The sequence below is a fragment of the Cyanistes caeruleus genome, chromosome 2 (genome assembly GCF_971803275.1).
Source record: "Cyanistes caeruleus chromosome 2, bCyaCae1.hap1.1, whole genome shotgun sequence".
NCBI classification, from domain to species: domain Eukaryota; kingdom Metazoa; phylum Chordata; class Aves; order Passeriformes; family Paridae; genus Cyanistes; species Cyanistes caeruleus.
Window position 1 is genome coordinate 91,351,816 of NC_141702.1, and position 26,585 is coordinate 91,378,400.

Genomic DNA, 26,585 nt, shown 5'->3' on the forward strand with positions numbered 1-26,585 from the left:
AAAATCTCCAGTTTTAGCTGTACATAAATCAGAGGAGCTGCTTTTTAATCTGCCAAGAAAACAAATCTTTGGTGTACAATTCATTCTTCCTCTCCTGGATCCAGTCTGCTACTTAACAAACAGACTTGATGAGGTGTAGACAGGATTTTTTTTTTGCCAGTATAGATAAGCATGTTGGTGTGTCTACTGCTTTCACTGTGCATTGGTGCTAGAGAAGTCAGATGAATTCTAACTAGTGACATGACTAAACTGCTCAATGTTTCATTAATCTCCAACTGTATCTAGACTGAGACAGCCTTTCTTCCTGCACTGTGAACTTTTGAATCCTTCAAAATTAAATAAATACATAAAGCCATCAAAACAAAGACCTCTGTCATGAATTTGAGTAGCTCACAGGACAGGGACAGACCTCTAGCAAGGTCAGCATTCTGCCTTGCATTCAGGGCAGCAAACATGAGAAGGAGTTCTTCTGCAGCTTTACAGTTTTTTAATCGTCTCATCTAATTTTAATTAATCAAAAAGCCATGGTATCAATTCAGGCATAAAAACTGACTGCATTCTTGTGAGGAGTATCAGGAGGAAAATCCATGCCTTGGCCGAATTTGCTGCTGCAGACCCCCTGTGCCAAGGATGCTTATGATGTACGAAGCATGCATGGCTGCTGTGGGAGATGTATGTGTACACATGTGGGAAATACTATGCCAGTTTTTCTGGCCCTCCAAATAAATCACTTAATAAAATCCCCAAACACACTTTGTTGTGGCAGTGGCAAGTGGTAGGAACTACATGAATAAGGGCATTATGAGAACCTGTCTTGCTCATCTCCTGAGACAGAGACCACAAGCATCATAATCTGACCCCTATGACTAGGGCTTTCTGAGATATTTCATATATTAAAAGTACCAATATTTTTAAAATAAGAGATATGTGCTAGTGCACATACCTAGCAGTTGATGTGGGGGAGGAAATAAAGCAATTAATTTTAAGAGTCATGGCAATGGATAGGAGGGAGACTTATAGTGCTTTACTGATTTCTTCTAAGAAAAACTCAAAGCTTTGCAGCAGGAGGAAAGGCAGAATTACATCAGGTCAAGCAAAATTAGTTTAAGAGCTAATGAGAAGGTGCATGATGCATAATGAGGACAGGCACACCTGACTATAAGATAAGCCTGACCACTGAAGAGCTTCAGATCCTACAAGTCCCTCTGAACTCAACAGGAACAGAAGCTGCTAGAATGAGCACTAGTTTAGTTCAGGAGTTAAACTTCATGGGAACTGTTGACGCAAATGTTTCCTTTCATCTCATGCCAGAACAATTCTGTTGGACTGTGTAATTCTAGAACTTCTTCTCAGAAAACTTCAGTGTAGATCTGCAGTGTTCCCTGCTATTCTTCTCTGGGTTTTTTTTTTTCATTTTTGTGCCTACTTTTTGTTTTAAACTTCCATTTCTTAGTACTTGAAATACATCAGAGCTTTAACTGGAAGATACCTAACCCAGGAAACAAAATCTGAAAGCAAAACTCCAAAATATAGAAGTATCAGAATTATCTCAAGTGGGAAGCACTTCATTTTGCCATCAATTATTTCCCTGGGAGTTTTCAGCAAAATGTCTCTTGCATCAAAAATATCAACTGCTTTTGCTTCTTTTTTTTCCATGTCAGAAAAGACTATTCCTATAAAACAGCCAATTCCCATTTCAAAAACTCTTGAATAAACTGTATGTAACAGAGAATGGGATCCCATTTCTGTTCTGGCCTGAACTATTCTTTACTGGATGACACAATTGCCTGTGTAACTCATATTCCTTCAGGCTATTTCTTTGCAAAGGGAACCAGGTAGATGAGTTTTGCTTTGCCAAGCCAAAGCAATTTGCTTTCTATCTGATGATGCCTGATATGACAACATCTGTGTAGAAATCAACAACTGCTTTTCTCATTCTAAGTGTGGGAATACAGCAGTACTCACAGTCAGGGAATCTCCAAGTGCTCCTATGGCTTTGATGTCAGCAGGCCGTAGCTCATGCACTAAAAAGCAGTAGGAGAATAAAAGCAGGATTAGTGACAAAATACTGTTTAATAGAATAAATATGCAAGCCTTAGTTACCAATCTGATGGCATTTTTGCAGACTTTTAAGGTAGAAAAACCCTCATGTTCTATGTGTCATCTAGGCGAGATGTGTAACTTCTTGCCTTTGCTTGCCACAGTGTAATACACTAGCATGCAAAGAAATGGAACTTAAAACACCTTAGGTAAAAAAATGAAAGCAGACTAGATATATTTACAGATGTATATATTCAATTTCTTTTAATTGTCTTACAGGTTTGGGTCATAGATCAGTATTTCCTGTTAAAAATCTCCCTGTAAAATCTTCAAACTACACACAACACTTACAATGCACTGTTTAGTCACTAACCCTCCTGGGCAGTTTTAATCTGCCATGTTGCTGTATGATGAATGATGTACATCATACATTCATACAATAAATGTGATCCCATTTATCCACAGAGATATACTTGCTGTCATGCAGAACTTACTGTGAATGGCAAGATAGACTTTTTCCCCTGCTGCTAAATATATCAGGTTTTATTGCTTACTTTCCATCTAGGTTGTGCAATTTCAACATCTTATTGTTTTTAGAAACAAAAGATGAAATTTTTCCCATGTGTGATTTTAGGTTAGGAGTTCTTTCTCACCTGATGTTGGGACACGACTAGATGGAGTATGACCAGGACATGACAGTTCACTGCCCCAATTCTGAAATGAGAAGTTACAAAATTGTTTCATCTTGTAGCTAAAAGATAATGTTCATAAAGGAATTCATAAATGGTTTAGTTGTACTGTGAAGTGCAAAACCAAGTTAAAACATAGATTCTAGTTAGGTGCCTGTGTAGCTCAACAGTCTTTTACACCTATTTGTGGAATACTATCCAAACAATAATTACTTCTGGTGACATTTTCTAGCTAAAGCATAAAACTTTTCCAAAGGCAAAACATTTCATCTTGAAATACTGCTTATTACAAAGTTCCATAAGGATAATTATTTTTTCTCTCTCCACTGCCTAGAAATTTTGTCCATGACCTACAAGGTGGGGTCTCCAGGTTTGAAGTCTTACTCTGTCTCAAAAGATATCAGATGTAAAAGCAAATAAAAATCTACAATAAAATCCCCTGCAAAGTAATGTTATATTAATGTATTATATTATTAAAGTATTATTATATTAACTGGTGAAGGGTTTGAACGCAAGTCCCATGAGGAGCCGCTGAAGCTGGGGATTGTTTAATCTGGAGCAAAGGTGGCTCAGGGGCGACCTTATCACTCTACCACTGCATGAAAGGAGATGTGACAAGGCAGGAGTCTGTCTCTTCTCCCAGGTAACTGGTGAAGGAACAAGGGGGAATGGACTCAAGTTGCACCAGGGAAGGTTCAGATTGGATATTAGAAAAAAATTTCTTCACTGGAAAGGTGACCAAGCATTGGAACAACTTTACATATTCTATTATTATATTATCATTCCCCATGTACCTTGCCAGGAACCTATTCTTTCCCAAGAAACTTTCAAAAATTGCTTGCTTTTACTAAATATAAAATTTGAAAAAAATTCAAACCTTTAAAGCTACCAGGAAAGAAAGATGTCAGGCTCTAAATATTTATACTTTACCATGCATTTTTAGATGACATAATAGTTATTATGTATATTCCCCCAGTTGAAGATACTGAATCAAATACATATTGCAGAACACCTTAGTTCACCAGCAGAGAAGCTGATGAATGTCTCCCCCTGATTTTTGGTAACAAGCAATCATATCAGCCAAGAAGGCAGCAAGGGAAAAACTAAAATTTTTACAGTGGCCAGCCCTTGCAAGAGCAATGACAACTGTGTTAGCTGATTGAAGGGCCAGCCCTGCTAGAAGCAGGAGGTCAGGCTAGGGATGTCTTAGAGGTCCCTTCCAATCTCAATTATTCCATGACTGCACAATTCTACCAGAGTAAAACTACATGGACCAGTGGTCTTCAGGAAGCATGGTTACTGTTAAAAACAACACAACAAATTCATCTGTTCTTGTAAAAAAAAGTTGTGATAGACTCCACTATCAACCACTAAAGTCTGGTTGCAGAGGCTAGAAAGGACAGATAGGCTTATTTTTAGATCAGAAAGTGTTGCTTTTCTCTCTCTCTACTTTCCTTTATAATTTCAAAAGCTGTTGTGATTCAGTGGAAGTCCAAGAATTACGTATTAAAAGTATAACTCTAGCTCTACAGATAAAAATCCCCTTTCAGTACTGCAAACTATGACTTGCTAAGACAAAAGTTGCTGTTCTTTGGCACACAAAGATTTTGATAATTGGGTTAGTTATGAGCACCCCCATGCCAGTCCGTTTTGACTGCCAAGCAAATAACCGCTCCATTTCTTCAAGTTCTACACACAATATCTGTTTCTGCAGTTTATTTAACATGCATCATGATAGTTGCTCAGTCATGGTCGAAATTAAGTCCCTTTGAGATGGGACTCTTATCACCTTTATATAGAGTCACAAATCCAATATGTAAAGGTGACTGCTTTCTACAGGTTAAGCTTACTTGAATGTAAGAAGAACAGTGCCTCCAGAGCAGAATACCTAAACCTACCTCAGATTATTTGGGGGTCAGGATTCTAAGATAGCTTCTCAATACTGTGAGGAACTTGCTATCTAAATTAATTATGCATTCTAGTTTTCTTACTTTGGTTACAGTTTTAATACAATTGCACCGGTAATATAATTAATTTTGTTTGGCTTTTAGGAAAACATTTTTTTTCACAATGAAAAGTGCAATGCAAGGCAGAATTCCTTTCCAAAAACCTGTATTAGTTTATGTAATCTATAAATTCAGGATGATGTGTTATGAGACCAGATGCAGCTTCACATAGTTGACCTAAAATGCAGCAAAAGGTGCAACAATTACCTCTATTGGCTCTCTAGTGGGCTCCACAGGTGTGTAGTTACTATTCCTGTACGTTCCCAGGAAGGGACTGTTCTGGAGAAAGAGAAAACAAAATGCTCTTTCTTAATCTTTATCTTAAAATAAGAGAAATAAGAGAAACTACGCAATAGGCACATGGCACAAACCATAACAAGTGACACCAAGGTATCATACCAAGAAAGTAATTGCCTAAAATATAAAATTGGAATATGGACTTTGAAACTATGATCCTTCCTTAAAATTCGTAAAATTTGTGTTTAGTACCATAGGAAAAAAATTACATATTCCAGATGCTGACTGCAGTTTAATATTTTCCTCTCCTAACATTTCAAATTAGACTTTATTAGATGTTTAGTCCTTTCAAAAGGCACTGATGTATAATCTAGACAAAACTGGGCAGATCTTCTGTCAGCAGCAGGGGGATGAAAGACTGCTTATTGAAAAGATCATTCTTCCCTCCAAGGGAGGCTGTAGAAATTCTATCATAATTTTTGTCCCCTACTAATGCAGCATGCATTCAGGAAGACATGCACATCATATAGACAAAAAAAATTCACCTGGAGGCTCACTTACCTCAATCAAGAGAAACTCTGGCATCTGAATAAGGAAGTCTTAAAAAGCACTAAAATTAGAAGGCAGGCTATTGTGGAGGCCAGTGGGCCAATTAAGAAAGAATCCACAACTCTCCCTTGGAGGGAAAGCTCCTAAACAAGTTCCTTCTTTAATGGAGCAACAAAAGGAGTCACCCCCAGCATGCCTTAGAGCCCAAAATTTATATACTCCGTGCAAATTCTATGTACCCCATTAGTCCCTTCCCTTTGCTCCGCCCCTGAACTCTCAGTTGACTACTCCTGATGCTCCTATCTAAACCCCTCCTTCCTTTTGACTATCTGGAGTTTCAGTCCCTGACCCCTTCGCAGTAGCTGGAGTTCTCCGTGTCCCTGGATCTAGACTAAAACTCCTTGCGGAAAACTGCACAAGGCTCCCGTCCCTCCTTCCGTGTCACCTGGATGTCACCCGAAGAGCTGCAATCACTCAACAGCCCTTTTCAGGGCTCAGAGATGAGATCACTCTTGGCAGGGCAGGGAGTGCCTGTGTGCCCAAGAGAGTCCTTCCAAGGATGCTTCTCTGGAAAAGTCGTGGCACCCAGACCACTGACCAGACTGCAACAGCTGGTACCTGAACAGGGACCTCTGCTAGGGGATCCCTGGAGAAGCATCTCCTGCAGCTTTCAGCTGCAACACACAAACCACCTTCAGGTTAGCCAGCTCCCCAAGGAGAACCCTTAATGTTCAAATGAAGGCTCTCCGAGGGGCGAGTGAAACCCTCCAACGACAGCAAGGTAAAAGATTCTGGAGGCTGGTTGATGGCTGGTTGACCATACACCCAACAGCTTTCTGTTGACCCAGTGGGCTTTGTGCTGCCTGAAGAAAAATTTTAAGTTGTTATATTGGGGTCTTTTCCTTTCTGTTTTCCTTTTACTGTTGGGTGTGGGAGCAAAGAACAGAGGATGGGCAACAAACTGAGCCGTCCTAAGCTCAGCCCTCCTCAGATGGACTTTTATTACCAAGTTGTGGAAACCCTTGCTGCAGGAGAATTTAAGTTTTCTAAGGGGCAATTAAAGAGATTTTTTCATTGGGTCTCTAAATATCTCCCTAATGTTGCATGGGATTCTGTTTTCTTGGGAGAGTTTTGGGACAATGTTGGGATAAAATTATATGACATTCAACCTGGTGGTGATTTATGGATGGCAAAGTTTTTCCTTTATTTCATACTATAGCTAAGTCAATTGAAAAACTTGGGGAAAATTCAGGAGAGGTTTCAGGTCCTCAGTAAAAGCCCCTTCCTTTTTACCCTCTCCCTGTATTCCTAAAATGTCACCAGCTGAGGGGTGATCAGCAGGCAGTCGTCGCAGTGTTGCACAGGGTGGCTGCCAATGCCCTGATGCCTCCTGATCCCCTCTCTCCCCCTGCCAGGACAGCACTGACCATGCTGCCCTGGACCTTCCCCTTGCCCTCCGTCCTATGCCACTCTACCCAGTCCCACCTCTTGTTACTGACCCACAAAATGGTGCTGGCAACGTGGCCAGCCCCGCCATTTTATCACCCCCATGTTCATGTTTTCCCACCTCGAATCCTCTAAACAGCCACCTCCCTGCCTCTTCATCGCCTTTCTCCACACTTCTATTGCATCCTGCTCCTCCTTTCCTCCTGTGTCATCAGTGGGTGTAAGTGTGTCAGGACCTCCCCCTATCATTGGGAACTCCTCTCCCCTTGCAGACCCCCCGCTTCCGTAAACTCCACCCTTTCTGCTGTTGACTTCTCCCCTGCTGTCTAACCCTGTGGCCCTCAAAACTCAGCTGCTGAGCTTGCTGACATAGTTTTCTAGAACTTTCCCAGGACAGTAACCGTAAACATAGAGATATGTATGCATTCCTTCTGTTACACATCTTGTGATGGACATCTCTCACGGCTAGTGGTTGGCAAAGTGTTATCCTGACCATCCAATCCCTGGCTGTGGTCAGAAACCTATAAATCCTGGGAGAAGAAATAAACTTTCTCTTCCTTTCACCACACCTCGAGCTGTGTCTGTGTGATCTATTCATCTTCAGCGGCAACACAACCCCCTTCTGGTTCTCGTAACACTGGAACTGGAAGTGGCAATGGCAAAAACCAGAAGGAAGCCATCTTCACTTCCACTGCCTCAAGCCATCAGGCAGATCTGGTCTATCCAAAAGGGCCCTGTGCAAAGTAAAGCACCCTCCATCCTCTTTGAAAGGATGAGACCACCGAGTCCTCAGACTCAAACACCCAGTCTGAGGACTGCTGGGCCAAGACTCAAAGGGAGACCACCCAGGAGGGAGAGTGGGAACTGGCAAATATGATCTCTGCTTTCCCAGTTGTTTACAAATGGAGGAGAAGGCCAACAGCCAACAATTCCTGGGAGCACATCCTCTATGGGGAAATTAAAGAATTAGTTAAGGTGGCAAATGAACATGGCCAGGGATCCCACTTTTTCAAAAACTTGATCAAAGCCACCTCCTCCTCACACACATTGGTCCCTCACAACATCAAAAATATTATGAACTGTCTCCTTTCCCCAGCCAAATATATTCTGTAAGAAAGGCAGTGGAAAAAACACTTAAAGTCTTTATCAGACACTTATTCAAAAGTTGCCAATAGACCCAGTTTGTCTATTGAGCAGTTAGCAGAAGGTGACTTTCAAAAACCTTTCAAAAACTTGATCGGTTGATCAAGTGAATGTTATACCAGAAGCTGCATTGCAGGACATAGCCACCACAGCCAAAACGTCTTTGCCCCTCATCCCCGATGATACCATACCAACACAGCACTTCATTAACATCAAGCAAGGGGTTGATGCAACATTTATAAAATTTGTAGACCTATTAAAAGTGGCCCTGGAAGAACAATTAGAAAGTCCTGAAAGTTGAAAAGAGGTTCTGAACAAAATTGCTCTCGCAAATGCTAACACGCAATGCATAACAATCCTAAAGGCTCTACCCCTTGTAAAGGAACAAATTAAACAAATGGTGAAGACTTGCACCAAGCATTCCTCCACCAAAAATACTGTGGCACAGGCAGTTACCAAAGGCATTGTCAACAGGGTGGCAGGAGCCTTCACTGCAGTTTCCCAAAAAGACAAAGGCACACATTTCTGCTGCAGTGAATTAGGACATTTTTTAAAAGACTGCCCAGAATGGATGGCCCCACAGGACAATTGTAAGAACTATCAGTGGTCCAAGGGACAATCACCTTACCAGCAGCACTCAGGAAACTTCCAGCAGAGCATGGGACAGCCCTGCACTACAACAACAAATGGAATGCTGTCCTGGCCTGCTCTGTCCACCATTCTGGAACACCAGGAGAAGCAAACATCAGTTCCAGAGGTTCCTCCACATATGAAACAGATCCCACATGCTCAAAGGTTCAGGTGGGAACCTGGCACCAGCTGGCAAGCACATTGTCCATTGACTTTCTTGATGAAGATATTTATAAAATTCCAACAGGGAAACTTGCGCCACACAATAGCCCTCAAGACATTTTAATTGGTGGGGACTCCATCAATGAGCCAGAACAAATAAACATTTTACCAGAAATTGTGACTGTGACTCCAGGGGCCAAGATTTTTGTCACTATCTCCTCTGTTGACCCACCATACCAACTTCCCCAGGGTCAGCCTACTGCTCAAGCATTAGGCTTGACCTAATGCTAATGCTAATGCTAATGACCTAGGCTACTGCCTCCTGAATACCCAAAATGAGTCCCTCTCAATCCCACCATGATGTGGACACAGATTGTGGGCAACAATAAACCCATCTTAGAGTGTGGCCTGTTCTGTCATGGGGAAAAATTCTCCCGTCTAGGGATGATAGACCCTGGGGCAGATGTCACTATCATGGCCATTCACCTGGGAATTGCAGCCTGTGGCTGGTATGATCTCAGGGATTGGGGATGTTGCGGTTTCTATGCATAGCATGCACAATGATGTTGTTGAAGGTCCCAAGGGCAAAACCACAACCATCCAGCCATTTGTGGTGAGGGCCCCTATCACCTTGTGGGGCAGAGACCTGTTGTCCCAATGGGGGACTTCCATGCACATTCCCTGTAGGAATTTTTAGTAAGACCTACTGTAAAGCACACAAACCCTACTGCTCCTCAACTCACCTGGAAACAAGACCATCCAGTGTGGGTTGACCAGTGGCTCCTTTCCGATAAAAAAATTGTGCTCTTTGGAAGCCCTCATGGAGGAGCAACTTGCCAAGGGCCACATCATTGAGACCAACAGCTCTTGAAATTCCCCTATCTGTGTCCTGAAAAATCCTGGCAAGGATAGGTGGAGGCTCCTCCATGACCTCCGCAAGGTCAACGAGGCCATTGAGGACATGGGGTCTCTGCAACCTGGCTTGCCCTCACCCACAATGCTGCCCCAGAAGATAGCAGTGATTGACATCAAGGACTGCTTCTTCAACATTCCACTCCATCCCCGAGATGCCCCCAGGTTTGTTTTCTCTGTGCCTTCTCCAAACAGACAGGCCCCTCTTAAAAGATACCACTGGCTGGTCCTTCCACAAGGAATGAAAAGCTCTCCATCTATATACCAGTAGTATGTCACCTACATCCTATTCCTGGTGAGGAGACTTTTCCCTGAGGCACTTATATACCATTATATGGATAACATCTTTGTCTGTGCACCGTAAAAGGCTTACCTAGATGCCACATTAAGGAAGACCATCCAAAACATCAAAGAGGCAGGCTTCTAGATTTGCAAGACAAGATCCAGTACACCTGCCCCCAGACCTACCTCGGACTTCAGATCCGTGAGCGGACCGTCATACCCCAGCAGCTCTCCATCTGGGATGTCCCGAAGACCCTGTGGTATCTCCACCAACTCTGCAGGTCCATCAACTGTGTGTGTCCCCTATTCGTGTGCTGGGGATAATGATGGAGGTCCTCATGCCATTGTTCAACCTTCTTCGCAGCAGCGGGCCCTCATGCCCAAGACCCGAGTGTCCATTACCAAGATTTAGGAGGCCCTGTCCTCGCGGCAAGCACATCACTTCAAGCCAAGCTTGCCCTTCCAGATAGCAGTCCTAGGTAAAGCCCCACAGTTTCATGCTTTTATTTTTCAGTGGGACACCCAGATGAAAGATCTCCTGATCATTTTAGAATGGATCTTTTCCCACAATCAACCTACAAAGACAATCACTATCCGTCAAGAACTGATAGCCGACTTAATTAAAATGGCTAGGGCTCGCCTCTGCTCTCCTGTGGGTAGTGAGTTCACATGCATCTTTCTACCATCAACTACTGGAAATCTGGAGCATTTGCTCCAGACCAATGGGAGCCTCCAGTTCACTTTTGATAGCTACCCAGGCAAAATTTCAATCCATTTGCCAAGCCAGAAATTGTTTAATTCGGCTTTCAATCTGGTCCCCAAATTAATGTAAAGCAGAAAACCTCTCAAGACACTGACAATTTTTACCGATGGTTCAGGGGCATCCCACAAGTCAGTGATGACTTGGAGGGATCCCAGGATACAGAAGTGGGAGTCTGATGTCCACGTGGTGGTAGAATCCCCACAAATTGCTGAGTTAGCAGCCATCGTCAGAGCTTTTGAAATTTTCCAAGAACCTTTCAATTTGATGACAGATTTGTCCTATGTCACCGGAGTAGCTATGAGAGCAGAACATTCTTTTCTGAAAGAGGTCTCCAATCCAAATTTATACCACTTATTTTCTAAACTAATCTACCTTATCTCCCACAGAAAGCAACCATTTCATATTATGCATGTCAGGTCTCACACCGACCTCCCAGGTACCATCACGGAGAGGAACAGGAGAGTGGACACCCTAGCCATGTTTTCTGAACCTACCAACCTACCAGATATCTTTGCCCAGGCAAAGATACCCCATGAATTTTACCACCAGAATGTACCAGTGTTAATAAGAATGTTCCAATTGTCCAAAGAGCAAGCGTGGTCGATTGTCACCACTTTCCCCAACTCTCCAAACTACCAGTACCATCTCTAGGTTCTGGGGTCAACCCCCAGGGCCTAAACAGCTGCCAACTTTGGCAAACTGATGTGATGCACTTCCCATCTTTTGGGATGTTAAAATATATCCCTGTGTCAGAGTGCAAACACTGCACTCTCAGGTGCAGTGTTTGCATCAGCCCACTCAGGAGAAAATGCCAATTACACCATCTGGCATTTTCTCTTTGCGTTTGCCACCATAGGAGTCCTCAAACAAATAAAAACAGACAACAACAACAAGCCCTGCTTACAACTCCCACAAACGAAAAGACTTTCTCAACCAGTGGGACATGAAGCACACCACTGGTATACCCTTCAATCCCATGGGACAATCAATTGTAGAAAGGACCCATGGTACCATCAAATGGGTCCTTGATCAGCAATGGGGAGAGACAGAGGTCATGTCTCCCATTGAGAAGCTCTGTAAGGCTCTATTTGTTATTAACTTTCTAAATTGTCCTCTTTCAGAGCCAACTCCGCCCATCTTCCAGCACTTCTCAAATTCATCCTGAGCTAAGCTCAATGAGAAGCTGCTGGTGCTGATCAAAGATCCCAAAACCTGACAAATATCTGGTCCTTTCCAATTGATTACCTGGATAAGGGGGTATGCTTGTGTGTCAACTCCATCCAGCCCTAAGTGGCTCCCAGAGAAAAACATAAAGCCATACCTAGGCCCTGCAAACCTTGTTCCCTCTGAGAATAACTGCTGAAGAAAGGGAGCCAATTGTTCCCAATTGCTGCTGCCTGCATCAGTCATTTCCACTTGCTGGTACCTAGCCACTGTTCTGCAAGTTCAGCAGCTTGTTTTCTAACTGCAGAAGCAGCTTCCAAAGAGTCTGAAGTATTCCTATTATGGATCAGGCCAGGTAAACCAACCTGTCACTAATGCAAGAGATGAAAGATTCTGGGTTTTCAAAGCTGCTGTGGTGCCCAAACCTCATTGATTCTGATGGGAAAGTTAATGCAGCATATTCTGTTGTTTGCTGCTTGAGCTGCCTCTGTACTTCACAAACAACAAAAAACAACCTCTGCTGCAACTGCAAACACACAAATCAGCATGTTGTCAATCAGTATTCACAACACAGCAAAATGGCCATGGGACACCAGCGCAGGTAGATGAGAACACCTGCTCACTCAGAGGTGAACAGAGAATAAAGCTTTAAGTACTTATTCCAGATATACCAAATCCCTGCTCTCTGCAGCAAGCACAAGCAGTACAGCCTCCTGACAGAGAGCTTCCAAAATGTGGATATATTTACCTGAGCTGGACAGCGAAGGACGATGTCAGCTGAGAAATCAAATGAGTCTGCTTTCTGGCCTACAGGCTGTAACTAGAAACAAAGACAAAAGAACCTATTTTTTTAACCAGCTCATCTTAAATTTCAAATTCTAATTCAATTCTAATTAAAGAAACTCTGACATAAATATACCTTTCAAATCTATACAAAGATGCCTGTATTTACAGACATAGATTTATATCCAAGGCTGAAATGCATATACTTCTCAGAAAGAAAATGGCAACCACAAAACAAAAGAACAGCTTTCGAAAGAAGCTTAAAATAGGAAGTGGAAAGCTACAGTGGATCAGTTTAAACTCCTGGAAGATTTTGGCAGGCACATGAAGTTCCTTGGAATTTTGCCAGAAGGCAAGGTCATAAACTTTCTTCTCTTGCATAAAGGACATTGAGTCCCTCCATTTTTTATAGCTAAGCTGCATGATGGCATCTCGAACAAAAAGTTGTTTATGTGTAGAAGATAATACCAAATGTAATTAGAGGTACTGCTTGATTGCAAGCAATCATGTCAGCTTTTAAAATATTATCCCAAAGTATATGGAAGTTACTATCCAGGATCCAAGATACTGCCTCTGACTGCTGGGTACTACTGCATTGCAACACTAAGTAAAATGGGTTTGCTTAAGCAATCTTTAGTGACTCATCTTTATTTAGCTTAACTAATTTCCAAAAGTAGTAAAACTAAACTGAATTAAAGCAACTTTAATTCCTAATGAGACATTAACAACACATAGATTTAAAACAAACTTCTAACTAATCCATTTTGAATTGACAAATTTAAAAGAATTCTTTATTTGATGGTTTCCCATAGCAGTCCACAGAAACATCATCCTTATTAAATACTATCCTGCCTTGCATAAAAATGGATGAAGAAAACTTTAAGTTGCTCAATTGAAGTCACATAATGACTGATCGTGCACATGCAGCACACCTCTCCTCACCACACACTTTAAGAACCAAGAGATTCTAGTCAGAGGGCAGCGCCAAAGCCAGAACGTATTTAACTAGTTAAGGAGAGACAAACACACAGTCCAGTGTTATTCAGGCCTTAATTGAAATGCTTATTACAGAGATTTTAATGGTAGTCAGGTCTAGGTGAAGTTCTCATTATATGCAGAGCCTGTCACCTTACCACAGCATTCCACAGAGCCCTAGCAAGCTGAGAATGGCCTTTCTGGCTTGGATGGAAGCAGTCAGGTGCAAAGTAGGAGACATCTGGATTCCCATCCTACAAATAAAAACATAAATTACATCTGAGTATAGAAAAATCCCCACACTTCCAATCTGGAGTTGCTAAGGCCAAATCAGAACCAGTAAAGAGAGATTCATGTTACTTGTTCTCCCTGCTCCATTGCAGAAAGTTTCCTGATTATCTGGCAATACAAACTGTACTTAAGCAGACCTATGAACTACCAGAAACACTTAGCTAGAGATGATTATGTGCCTCCATGGGGAGATCCATCCAGAAGCAGCAAAACCACCATTTTCAATTATGGGTACAGCTCCTGCTCAGGTTCTGCTATAAGGATGAGTTCCTCTCCCTGGTTCCAGTTGTCATTAGAACTAGAACCACAGGCAATGTTATACTCTGCAGTACCTACTGCTGTGAGTTTTGAAAGGATCAAGAAGCAAGTAAGTGTTTGATGGAAGGCAGCCCAACTGACCATGCACACCAAAGCAATCCCTTTTCTGAACAAAGCTGTACTGTAATACAGGGTTAATACAGGTACTGGAGGATCTGAAGGAAATGGAGTTTGGAAATTTAAGTAACTTGTGTGTCACATGAATTCGGAGATTAGGGTCACACATGACTGAAACAACTTTTTTTCGTCAGAGCAATTCTTCCTCAAAACTTGAGCAGGCTTTGTTTCAGTGTGCTTGGGCTTGCTTTTTAGAGGACTACTACCAACATCTGCATCATATCTTTTGCCGTGTTTAGAGACAGATCTTTCAATTCAGGAACATCTGAATTTTGTGTGAGATAAGAAACTAAAAGTGCATCCTGAACTTCTTAAAATCTGAACTAATGCTTGTGACATTACAAAAAGAAAAGTTCAGAAATATTTTGCTTCTTCTGTTTTATTTTCTGTGTTCCCTACCCTCAGTACCAAAAGCCCTAGGGATGACTTTTCATGGGCACCAGTTTCACACACAAACAAAACGAAACACCTTTGAAGCTTTCAGACAGTTTTCCAAATTTGTCTGTAGCAACATCTTGACTTTTCAAACTTTCACCAGCTATTGTGAACGTTTTCAGAATCAGTCCAGTGCAATTATGTTGCAATCCCTGCTCAATATTTTGCTCCTCTTAGCTCCAGGTACATATGAAAATAGTTTCAGCTTTAGGGAAGTTTGAGTCTTTTCCTAGACATACAGCTTACTGGAACTTGCCATTCACGGAACTAAAATATACATAAACATATACATATACATATAAATGACATAAAACTACTTCCATGAGATCATAGGTAAACTTCCTATTCTGTCAGACACAGAAAAATGAGTTATGTGGCATAAAGAGGAGCTAATGTCATACTCTCCACTGAGCAATGAAGTTACGTTGCTTTAAGGAGTGTAACTTAACTTAATAACTTGGTCTTTTATTAATCATGTTGTATTTTCAGGAAGAAAAACATTTCTGTACTTTAAAAATCAGACACAAACAAACTTCTTAAATCAGGTTTTGACTCATTTTCCAAAACAGCAATTGATATTGACAGAACAATATGCAAAACTAAGAACTGCTCACTACATGAAGAAATATGTTGTACTATACCAAAAAGCAGCATCTTCTCATAAGAAAAGCACTGAACAAAGTGAAACTATTTTGAATATAGCCTCTATAGGTAAGATACACATCCTTAGTCTTTTAAATGCAGAAATCACCTTTATATCATACCTGATCAAGAGGAGTCTCCAAATTTTGGAGGAAAGGCTGGATGACCACTGTGAAATTTTCATGATTGTCATATCTGCCAGACTCTATCAGTCTCTGAATGCCAAGCTGCAAGAAAAAAAAACAGTCATACTTCAACACCTCTGCATCGTAACTACGTTCTTTGTTTGGGTTTTCTGAAAGCCCTGGAATCAAAAGGAGGTTTTACTTTTGAACTTAAATAGCCACAGACACTGGCAAATGAGGGCTGAGATTTTTCAAAGGGGCTGAGAAGGCTGGAACACAATACTGAAATTGTTTGTAAGGGTTTTGTTGACTAAACTCCCATTGATTAACCTCTACTAGGAAACATAATTTTTCTGAAGACCTCTTCTGCTAGTTTTGGTCACATGATATGTTTGGATAGCATCAAATGAGCTCCTGCTGGGTTCATAGTTTGGGTAAAATATGGATATGATATGTTGCTTAGTAATCAAGAGCTCACCTCTACTGGAAATACAGTAACTGTACCACTCTTAATAGTTATACCTGGTAAGCTTTGATGGCGTCCCTCACCATTGTTAAATTTTCTGAGTTTTCTTCTCCTGTGAGAACACAGCTACACAGATAACTGTGGGGGAGGTTAGAGGAGAAAACAAGAATAGAGAGAATTAAACATGTGACAATGCAGATGCCACCCTTTGTCATCCAATGCCCTCATGACATGAATGTAATAAGGAAATCTGTACAATCATGTCTTTGTGAAAGCATCTTATCATCCTTGCTATTCTAATTTCAAACCTTAGTCTTGTGTAATAAAGAATTGGGTAAATAAAAATTCGGAATAAGAAGTTTAAATAAAGTATGTATAATTATAACTAAATGTAAGTATGGAATAAGGAATTCTCCTCCCGGTCGAGATAGAATTCCTTTTCCAAAAACCACGAATTGCAAAAGAACCCCCCCCAGATAACAGGTTTCAACAGACTCATCAACTCGGAGGAAAAGACAGGACACAGGCCATCACAGGAACAAAAGAACCAGCCTAAAAGTCTACCTCCAGAGAAAGGCAACGCCCGGCCGATTTCGGCCGGAGACCATCAAGCAAGACAAAAGGGACGAACCCCAGGAAGATGGTCGTTGCCAGAATCGAACACCACACCTGCCAAACCCATACTACAGAAACTCAATCAAGAAAGACAAAGAAGAGACTACTCCTCTGAGATATCTATCGGCACCAGCCCGGATCTCTCAATCCCGCTGTGATGAAATATGTTAAAATACATACAGACTCACTTTACATTTGAGGAGACTCTGCCCGGATACTTACTGACTCAATGTTCTAGGCCAGGAAATCCATTCACCCGACAATCAGGGACATTTGGTGAATGGAAACTGGTTGGAATTCTAGCCTGGGGACATAAAATCCCTATAAAAACCCAGGCCAGAGGACCCTCAGACGTGGATTTGGGAACACCTATACCTTGCGTATAGACCCTGTCCACCCAGCGCTGCGCTGTCCATTTATTGTGGTTTTTTCCTCACTGTTTGTTGCTTTATTAATTTATAATAAATTAATCTTTGTTAATCTTTAATTTGCCGTTGCATTTATAACAGATTGGTGCCGTGACTCGGATCGGAAGAAACTGTGGGAGAATCTCGCTGTCCAGGGGGGTACCCCCGCTGATTTCAGCGGCCTGGGGAGCAGAGACCCTCCGCAGTTCGCTCCGATTGCCGAACCAAATTTAGGCTGAGGAAAAACCATAATAAAGAGGAACGGATCCAGAGAGCTCGGGAAGGCAGGAGCCTTCGGGAAAGCCGCGGCTTGGTAGCTCATAAAAAGTCATACGTGCACGAAGACGCCCTCGCAGGAAAATTGCTGTAAGTACTGTGAGGTTGAGCGGGTGATCGGGCGAGTTTGTGAGAGACGTGACCTGGTCACGAAGCGAGTGTGGACTTCAAGGCCGCGTTTCCATCCTCCCGCGAGGGAATTGGCCGGCCGCGAAGGAAGCGATTCTGTGTGAAAAGGGTCTCTCTTTCCTTACTCGTAAAGCCTGAGGCTAAAGGGAGTCTCAGGGGACCGATCAAAGGGGGCTGAGAGAGGAAGGGACGTCCAGTCGAGCTCTGGAACTGGTAAACTCTCTCAGCCAAAAGATTTAGAAAGTCGGAACATCGAGAAAACCCCGGTACAGCTAACCGAGAGGTAAGTATTGGTGCGATCTAGGACTTTCAGACGAAGAAAAAGACGAACACAACGCAGAGCAGGTAAGAATCGTAAGAAAATGGGACAGAGAAAAAGTAAAACGCAGAAACTAGATAACGAGAAAAGTCCATCAGAAGAATCAAAGCAAATGCTAGACATCCCACCAGAGAGTCCTTTAGGGTGGATGTTGAGAAATTGGGAAATTTGTCCCGAGAGACGAGAAAAATCAAAGGCAAAAATGATTTACTACTGTGCCGAGATCTGGGGAGGACAAGAATTGAGAAAATGTCTCACTTGGCCAGTATTGGGAACATTTGATAAATGGACGTGCAGGGAATTACTCGCACACGTAGAGAAAAAGGTCTCGCCAGACGGCGAGGAGAAAGAGTATGCCAAACTCTGGTTAAATACCAGAGTGCGGCTGTTTCCAGTGAAACAGAAAAACGAACATAAGACAGAGACCTGGGAACCCCTGGATCACTTACCCCCTCCGTACCGCGGGCCAGTAGAGCCTCCGGTGATGGACCAAGTAGTACCATCAGCACCCGAGGGTTCCATGGGGCAACTAGCAGAGGCACGCTCCCCTCAACCACCGGGAGTAGTGCCAGAAACCCTCACTACCCCCCCACCTGCAGAAAACCCAGCCACCGCACCCTCTTTGGAGTCGGTGTTGACGCAAGGATGGGGCTTACCCCCTCCACAAATCCCGGTCCGGCCACCACAGCTGGGACCACCGAAAGTATCCGAAGGGAACCCTCTGAGTCATTTAGCTGCGGCAGACATCCCGCCAGCAATGAGGGGAGACCCTCCCGCAAACTCCAGTTCCCCTCCTGCAAGCAGGACTCGGTGGAAATCAAAAATAGGGGATGGAGAATGGGGAGAGACAGAAAGTGGGCACCGAATGTTCCCTCTCAGGGAAGTGCCAACCGCCCCCGGAGTAATTGGATTTGTAAACGTGCCCCTTAACTCAGGGGATGTACGAGCATTCAAAAAAGAAATGGGGCGACTGCTAGATGACCCATTTGGAGTGGCCGAAAGATTAGACGATTTTCTAGGGAGTAGTATTTACACCTACGAAGATCTCATGGCCATCCTGAGATCCCTGTTTAGCCAGGAAGAGAGAGAGATGATTAAACAGGCGGGCATCAGGGATTGGGAAAGGCGGCACCCGCAGGGAACACCCGGTGACCAAAAGTGGCCGAGCGTAAGCCCGAGTTGGAGCGCCCAGACCGAAGAAGGGAGAAGAAGCATGATGGATTTGAGGAATATCATCGTGCAAGGAATAAGAGAGGCGGTCCCCAGAGGACAGAACATTAGCAAAGTATTTGGGGAATGTCAGGGAAAAGAGGAATCCCCTACCGAATGGGTAGAAAGGCTGCGGAGAAGTCTGCAAATTTATTCTGGGACTGATCCCAGTTCTCCGGTGGGGGAGGTCCTGCTGAAAACGCAGTTTGTGGCTAAATCATGGGAGGACATTAGGAAGAAATTGGAGAAAATTGATGGATGGCAGGAGAAGAGTCTCCAAGAGCTTCTAAGGGAAGCTCAGAAGGTTTATATGAGGAGAGAAGACGAAAAACAGAAACTTCAAGCCAAAATATTAGTGGCTGCAGTAAAAGAAGTTCAAAAACACGAACAGAAACAGGGAAAGCCGATACCTAAAAAACAAAAAGGATCCCAAAAGGAGGAAACTCCTCCTCGAAAGGATCCTCCTGAGTGCTTCTACTGTAAGAAAGTAGGACACATAAAAAAGGATTGCAGGAAACGAATAAAAGATGAACAAATATTTAAAGAAGATTAGGGAAGTCTTGGGCTCTTTCAAATGGGGACAGTAACAGCAAAGGAGCCCTTGATAAAATTGAAGGTAGGTCCCCACCGCCAGGAAATGAGTTTCCTGGTTGATACCGGGGCTGAGAGAAGCACCCTGCAGAAATTGCCTATAGGGTGTGAAACGAGTAAAGAAAAAGTAATTGTAATTGGCGCAAAAGGAGATCCATTCAAAGTCTCGGTAATCAAGGAGGTGGAAATCGAGTCAGAAAATAAGATATGTTTAGGAAATTTGTTGCTTGTAGAAGAAGCCGACTACAACCTATTGGGAAGAGATATGATTATAGCTTTAGGAATAAATATCATTGTGAAAAATTCAGAATTAGTAGTGAAGGTGTTGCATTTAACTTCAAAAGATGAAAAGGAAATTGACCCCCGAGTATGGCACTCAAAGGGGGAAGTGGGAAAATTAGATATTGCTCCCATCAAAATTGAAATTGAGAATCCAGAGAATCCGATAAGGATCCGACAATACCCCATCCCCGCCGAAGGGAGGAAGGGTTTGAAATTAATAATTGACGAGCTGCTTAAAGGAGGCACGCTCGAGCCCTGCATGTCCCCACATAACACCCCCATCCTGGCAGTAAAGAAAGCCGATGGGAACTTCCGATTGGTTCAGGACTTGAGAGCTGTAAATGCTAGAACCCGAACCAGGTTTCCGGTAGTAGCAAATCCTTACACTTTACTAAACAGACTCTCACCAGAGGATGTATGGTATAGTGTAATTGATTTAAAAGATGCTTTCTGGACATGTCCTCTAGATGAAGGGAGTAGGGATTTTTTCGCTTTCCAGTGGGAGGACCCAGATACCAATCGAAATCAGCAATTGCGGTGGACGGTCCTTCCACAAGGATTCGTTGAATCTCCGAACTTGTTCGGACAAGCCTTAGAGCAGCTACTCACCCAATTCACTCCAGAGGAAGGGACAAAACTGTTACAATATGTAGACGATTTGCTAATCGCCGGGATCACGGAAGAGCAGGTGAAGAAATGTACCATTTCCCTGCTGAATTTTCTGGGACAAAAGGGGTTGAAAGTGTCTAAATCCAAGCTGCAATTCACTGAGCCCGAAGTAAAATATCTTGGACATTGGATATCACAAGGGAAAAAGAAATTAGATCCCGAGAGGGTGATGGGAATCCTTGAACTTCCTGCCCCACAAACCAAGAGACAAATTAGGCAAGTTTTAGGGCTCATGGGATATTGCAGACAGTGGATTGAGGGATACAGTGAAAAGGTGAAATTTCTGTATGAAAGGCTAAATACAGATCGATTAAAATGGACAGGGCAAGACGAAATTAAATTTCAAGAACTAAAGAATGCCCTTGTCACTGCTCCAGTTTTAACATTACCAGACATCAGAAAAGAGTTTCAACTGTTTGTCGACATAAGTGGACAAACAGCACAAGGAGTTTTAACCCAGGAATGGGCAGAAAAGAAGAAACCTATAGGGTTTTTGTCCAAAATCCTAGATCCAGTCAGTCGGGGCTGGCCCACGTGTCTGCAAGCAATTGTGGCAGTAGCACTGTTGGTTGGGGAAGCCAAAAAGGTAACGTTTGGAGCTCCCCTGATAGTTTATACTCCACATGATGTAAGAAATATCTTACAACAAAAAGCGGAGAAATGGTTGACCGATTCAAGGCTTCTGAAATATGAAGCCATGTTAATCAGTTCGCCAGGATTGGAATTAAGGACAACCTCTGCACAAAACCCTGCGCAATTTTTGTACGGGGAACCAACGGGAAAGCTACTACATAATTGTATTGAAACAGTGGAATTACAAACTAAAGTAAGACCCGATCTGGAGGATCAGGAATTGGAAGGAGGAGAAAAATGGTTTATCGATGGTTCCTCGAGAATGATGGAGGGAAAACGTAAATCGGGTTATGCCATCATAAATGGTATAACAGGACAGACTGTAGAATCGGGTCCCCTAAAAGCAAATTGGTCAGCACAGGCTTGTGAACTTTTTGCTCTCCTAAAAGCCCTCAAAGGCTTGAAGGGAAAAAGGGGAACCATCTATACCGATTCAAGATATGCATTTGGGATAGTACATACCTTCGGGAAAATTTGGGAAGAAAGGGGTCTGATCAACACTAAAGGAAAAGGATTGGTACATGAGGAAATAATTAGACAAATTTTAGAAGTAGTCAGGGAGCCACTGGAGATATCTGTGGTTCATGTAAAAGGACACCAGACCGGACGACAATTCCATACAAGGGGAAACAATTTAGCGGATAAAGAGGCGAAAAGAGCGGCATTGTTAACCGTAAGTATTTCTGAGCTAGTCCCAAGGGAACCCCCAGAGGTTTCAGTGCTTCCTTCAGAAAAGGAACAGGAAGACTTCAAAAAGGTAGGGGGACATTTCAAAGAGGGTAAATGGTGGTTACCTGACGGGAGGGAGTTGGTCCCGAAGGGAATAGCAAAAGGGATACTCAAAAGACTACATGCACAAACCCATTGGGGAACCAGGGCATTGGCTGAACAATTTTTAAAATTCTTCGGGTGTAAGGGAATCTTCGAGCTTGCAAAACAAGAGGTACAGGGATGTGTGATATGCCAAAAGGTAAACAGAGCGAATTTTCGGCAAACCAATTGGGGAGGTCGGCCAATCTCATATCGACCATTCGAAAGAATCCAAGTGGATTTCACGGAATTACCGAAAATTGGCAGAAATAAATATTTATTAGTTATAGTAGATAAATTGACACATTGGGTAGAGGCCTTTCCCAGAGCTAAGACCACGGCTCAAACAGTGTCTAAAATTCTACTGGAGGAAATAATTCCTAGGTATGGTATTGTAGACCATATTGATTCGGATCAGGGTACACATTTCACCTCGAAAATTATCAAACAGTTGTCCGATGCGTTAGGGATCAGATGGCAATATCATACTCCTTGGCACCCTCAGAGCTCGGGGCAAGTGGAAAGAATGAATCAGACATTGAAGTCACAAATATCCAAATTGACAATTGAAACAAAAATGTCCTGGGTCAAATGTCTCCCCTTGGCATTGTTGAATATAAGAACCATGCCGAACTCAGAAACAGGACTATCCCCCTTTGAAATGTTGTATGGAATGCCGTACAAGCATGGTATGCCGGTTGAACATCCTCAAACAGAGGATGTTCAACTCCAACCTTATCTCATTTCTATAAATAAAAACTTACAGGAGTTAAGGAGAAGAGGATTGATTCCTCAAAGCAGCACGTTGGGATTTCCGATCCACCAAATTCAACCAGGGGACAAGGTACTGATCAAAGTGTGGAAAGAGCAACCCCTCAGTCCCCACTGGGAAGGACCATTCCTCGTCCTCCTGACTACAGACACCGCGGTTCGCACAGCTGAAAAGGGCTGGACACACTCTTCCCGAGTGAAGAAAGTTTCGGTTCGCGACTCCCCCGAGTGGAAAATTGTAACCCCTCCGGGAGATTTGAAAATCAGGCTTCAGCGGAACAACCAATGAGCAACGAAGACAGGATAAGTTGCACCAATTTTGAATGTTATTGTTTTCCTTTTGTACATTTTAAGTGTGCATATTGTAAACAAACGTGGGTGACTCATTGTTTGGGAGGGCAAAAACCGAAAGGGTTGTGTGCCGCGTGTTACAAAGAGGAATTAGAACAGACCAACCTTTTTCTAGCACTTGCTACCCGCGTGGGTATCTTGGAACTCAACTCTCCTGAGTGGTTCCGATTTTTTCAAAAAGGATTACGAGGCCATTTGGACTGTAAGGCGGAACCTCTAATAATAGAGTGCCGCCGGAACGTAAAGGTACCGTGCAGGAGCGGCACGATCAAGGCATCTCGGTGGGCAACCTTTAAAAGGAGGTTTGCCATCAGAACGTCAAGGGCCCCTGAAGACAGTCCTTGCTACCGAGAAGATGGTTATCCCCGCCGTATGTTCCTATACGGGCGGAGGGAATGGCAGAGGGATGCGATTGTGGGGAATCCTGACGATCCTGAACCTAGCCATGTGCTGGACCGAGAGAACGGGCCCCGAGGCGTCTCCGGGGACGACCTCCCTGGGGAAGTGTGAGCAGTGCCCAACTGTCTCGCGAACCGAGCCATGGATTGCCTGCCCTCCGGAGTTGCACGCAGGAGAATGTTGGGCAAACGGTACCCAAATGGACCTGTGTAAGCGGGAAGGAAAAATTTGGTGCTCCACCCCGGGGATAGGTACTGGAAAAAGGCAACCCCATAACACAGGGGAAAAAGAGGTCCAAGCGACCCACCTACGAAATAAGAGAGAAATAGGAGGGGTTTCCCCAATCTCGGTCTGCGGGCAGTGTAATAAAACTGTCTGGATTGGAGGAAAGAAACAGTCAACGTTCATTGCGTACCACAGAGTCAACCCCTTGTGTTACAATAAAGCAAACTTAAAATATTGTGTCATGGGAGGGAAATTGTACTGGGAAGGGAAGAACCTGAAACATGAAACAAAAGTGTCATTCAGTAATGAACCGATAGTTTTAGATTTACTGAAAAATGACGATGATAGAGTGTGTCTGCAGTTTGATCAGGTGATCTGTTTCGCAAAAGACGAGGATGGTTCAGACCCCGAAAATAAAATAAAACAATTAACTCTTGAACTAAAAAGGCAGGAAATGGAAAATAAGAAAAAAAGACTCGAACAGGAGAGGTTAAACTCTCTCAGTGAACAATACGAACAACTAGAAAAACAATACGATAATTGGAAGCTACCTAGCCCTAATCAGAATCTATTCATAGATCTGATGCAGGAAATAGCTACCGAATTGGGATTGACTAACTGTTGGATATGTGGTGGCCTGAAATCAGCCGAAAGATGGCCATGGAAGGGAGAAGGATTAACCCCAGAACAATTACTTAAGTGGACAGGATTAAAATTATCCAAAACAACCCGGCGACCAGAGGGGTGGGTAATTGACAAGAGGATCATTGGAACTTTTTGTGTCAGTCGGGAAGGAAGGGAATTCACCGAGCTAGTTGGTTACACCCCGTGTGTAAAAACTCTCTCGGTAAATTCAGATAGAAAAACAAAAATTTGGCAGCCGGAATCACCCGAGGGCTATTGGAGTCAATCTCGGGAAAATAATTGCGAATGGATAGATCTAATTGGTCTATGTTGGAACAAACAGGACGGGGCAAATCCCTTCCATGCCTTTCTTGGCCTGAGGGAATATTGGGAGGACCCGGCAAAACTTAACAGAGATTGGAAGGCACCGGATGGGATTTACTGGATATGCGGGAAAAAAGCATACAGTGAATTGCCCAGAAATTGGAAAGGATCATGCACACTCGGAATAATTCGGCCTTTCTTCTTTACACTACCTAAAGATGAAAGCAGGTCTTTAGGTGCTCCCCTCTTTGAAACCCTAGCCCGACAAAAGAGGGAATTGAAACGAGAACTACCAATAGCCGGAGGTAACCACCAGTGGAAGGGGGAGGAATGGCCCGCCGAAAGAATCATACAATATTATGGACCGGCAACATGGGCAAATGATGGCAGCTGGGGATACAGGACCCCAATCTACCTCCTTAATCGGCTCATTCGGTTACAGGCTGTGGTAGAAGTTGTTTCAAATCACACTTCAGAAGCCCTGGAACTCCTAGCAAAACAACATTCCCAGATGAGAGCCTTTGTATACCAAAACAGACTCGCTCTCGACTATTTGCTAGCTGAGGAGGGAGGAGTGTGTGGCAGATATAACGAGTCAGAGTGTTGCATGGAGATAGATGACTTCGGAGAAACTATAAAGGGTCTAGCCGCTGAAATAAAGAAAGTAGCCCATGTACCCGTCCAGAAGTGGAATTCGATTCTCCAAGCCTCTTGGTGGGATCAAATTTTTGGGCAAGGGGCATGGTGGAAAAAGCTAGTATTCTTTATAGGATGTTCTATTGCCGGAGTCATCTTCCTACCCTGCCTGATTCCTTGTCTGATCAGACTGATACATTCTGTCGTTCAAGGAATGCAGATTGCCTCTCTCCCAATAGACCCAGAAAAGGCACAGGGAAACACTACCCTTCTTTCAAAAATCATGAAGTTAGAGGAAGAAAAAGAGAATAGAAATGCGGTTAAGGCATTGAGGGAATTTGAAAATAAACATATGTTGTCCACAGAAAATATAGAAGAATTAGACCAAGAGGAAAACGACATTATTTAACCTGATATTCCTCTGAAAAAGTATGAAAACACGAATTTTTAATGTGTTCAAATTATTAGGTGGGGGACTGTAATAAAGAATTGGGTAAATAAAAATTCGGAATAAGAAGTTTAAATAAAGTATGTATAATTATAACTAAATGTAAGTATGGAATAAGGAATTCTCCTCCCGGTCGAGATAGAATTCCTTTTCCAAAAACCACGAATTGCAAAAGAACCCCCCCCAGATAACAGGTTTCAACAGACTCATCAACTCGGAGGAAAAGACAGGACACAGGCCATCACAGGAACAAAAGAACCAGCCTAAAAGTCTACCTCCAGAGAAAGGCAACGCCCGGCCGATTTCGGCCCGGAGACCATCAAGCAAGACAAAAGGGACGAACCCCAGGAAGATGGTCGTTGCCAGAATCGAACACCACACCTGCCAAACCCATACTACAGAAACTCAATCAAGAAAGACAAAGAAGAGACTACTCCTCTGAGATATCTATCGGCACCAGCCCGGATCTCTCAATCCCGCTGTGATGAAATATGTTAAAATACATACAGACTCACTTTACATTTGAGGAGACTCTGCCCGGATACTTACTGACTCAATGTTCTAGGCCAGGAAATCCATTCACCCGACAATCAGGGACATTTGGTGAATGGAAACTGGTTGGAATTCTAGCCTGGGGACATAAAATCCCTATAAAAACCCAGGCCAGAGGACCCTCAGACGTGGATTTGGGA

General features: G+C 43.1%; 1 protein-coding gene across 2 annotated transcripts in view; it reads right to left on the bottom strand.

The window, feature by feature from the left end:
• Nucleotides 1-26,585, bottom strand: part of PLB1 (phospholipase B1) — a 106,514-nt gene that overhangs the window by 16,731 nt on the left and 63,198 nt on the right. The window contains exons 42-48 of one of the 2 annotated variants that reach the window (XM_086869971.1): nt 16,232-16,313; nt 15,707-15,811; nt 13,940-14,035; nt 12,772-12,843; nt 4,943-5,014; nt 2,694-2,754; nt 1,966-2,024 (exon numbers count right to left, since the gene is read on the bottom strand). In XM_086869971.1, coding sequence (XP_086726097.1) covers nt 1,966-2,024; nt 2,694-2,754; nt 4,943-5,014; nt 12,772-12,843; nt 13,940-14,035; nt 15,707-15,811; nt 16,232-16,313 — 547 coding nt within the window. The remainder of the gene's footprint in view (nt 1-1,965; nt 2,025-2,693; nt 2,755-4,942; nt 5,015-12,771; nt 12,844-13,939; nt 14,036-15,706; nt 15,812-16,231; nt 16,314-26,585) is intronic. The other variant, XM_086869978.1, reaches the window with a different exon arrangement.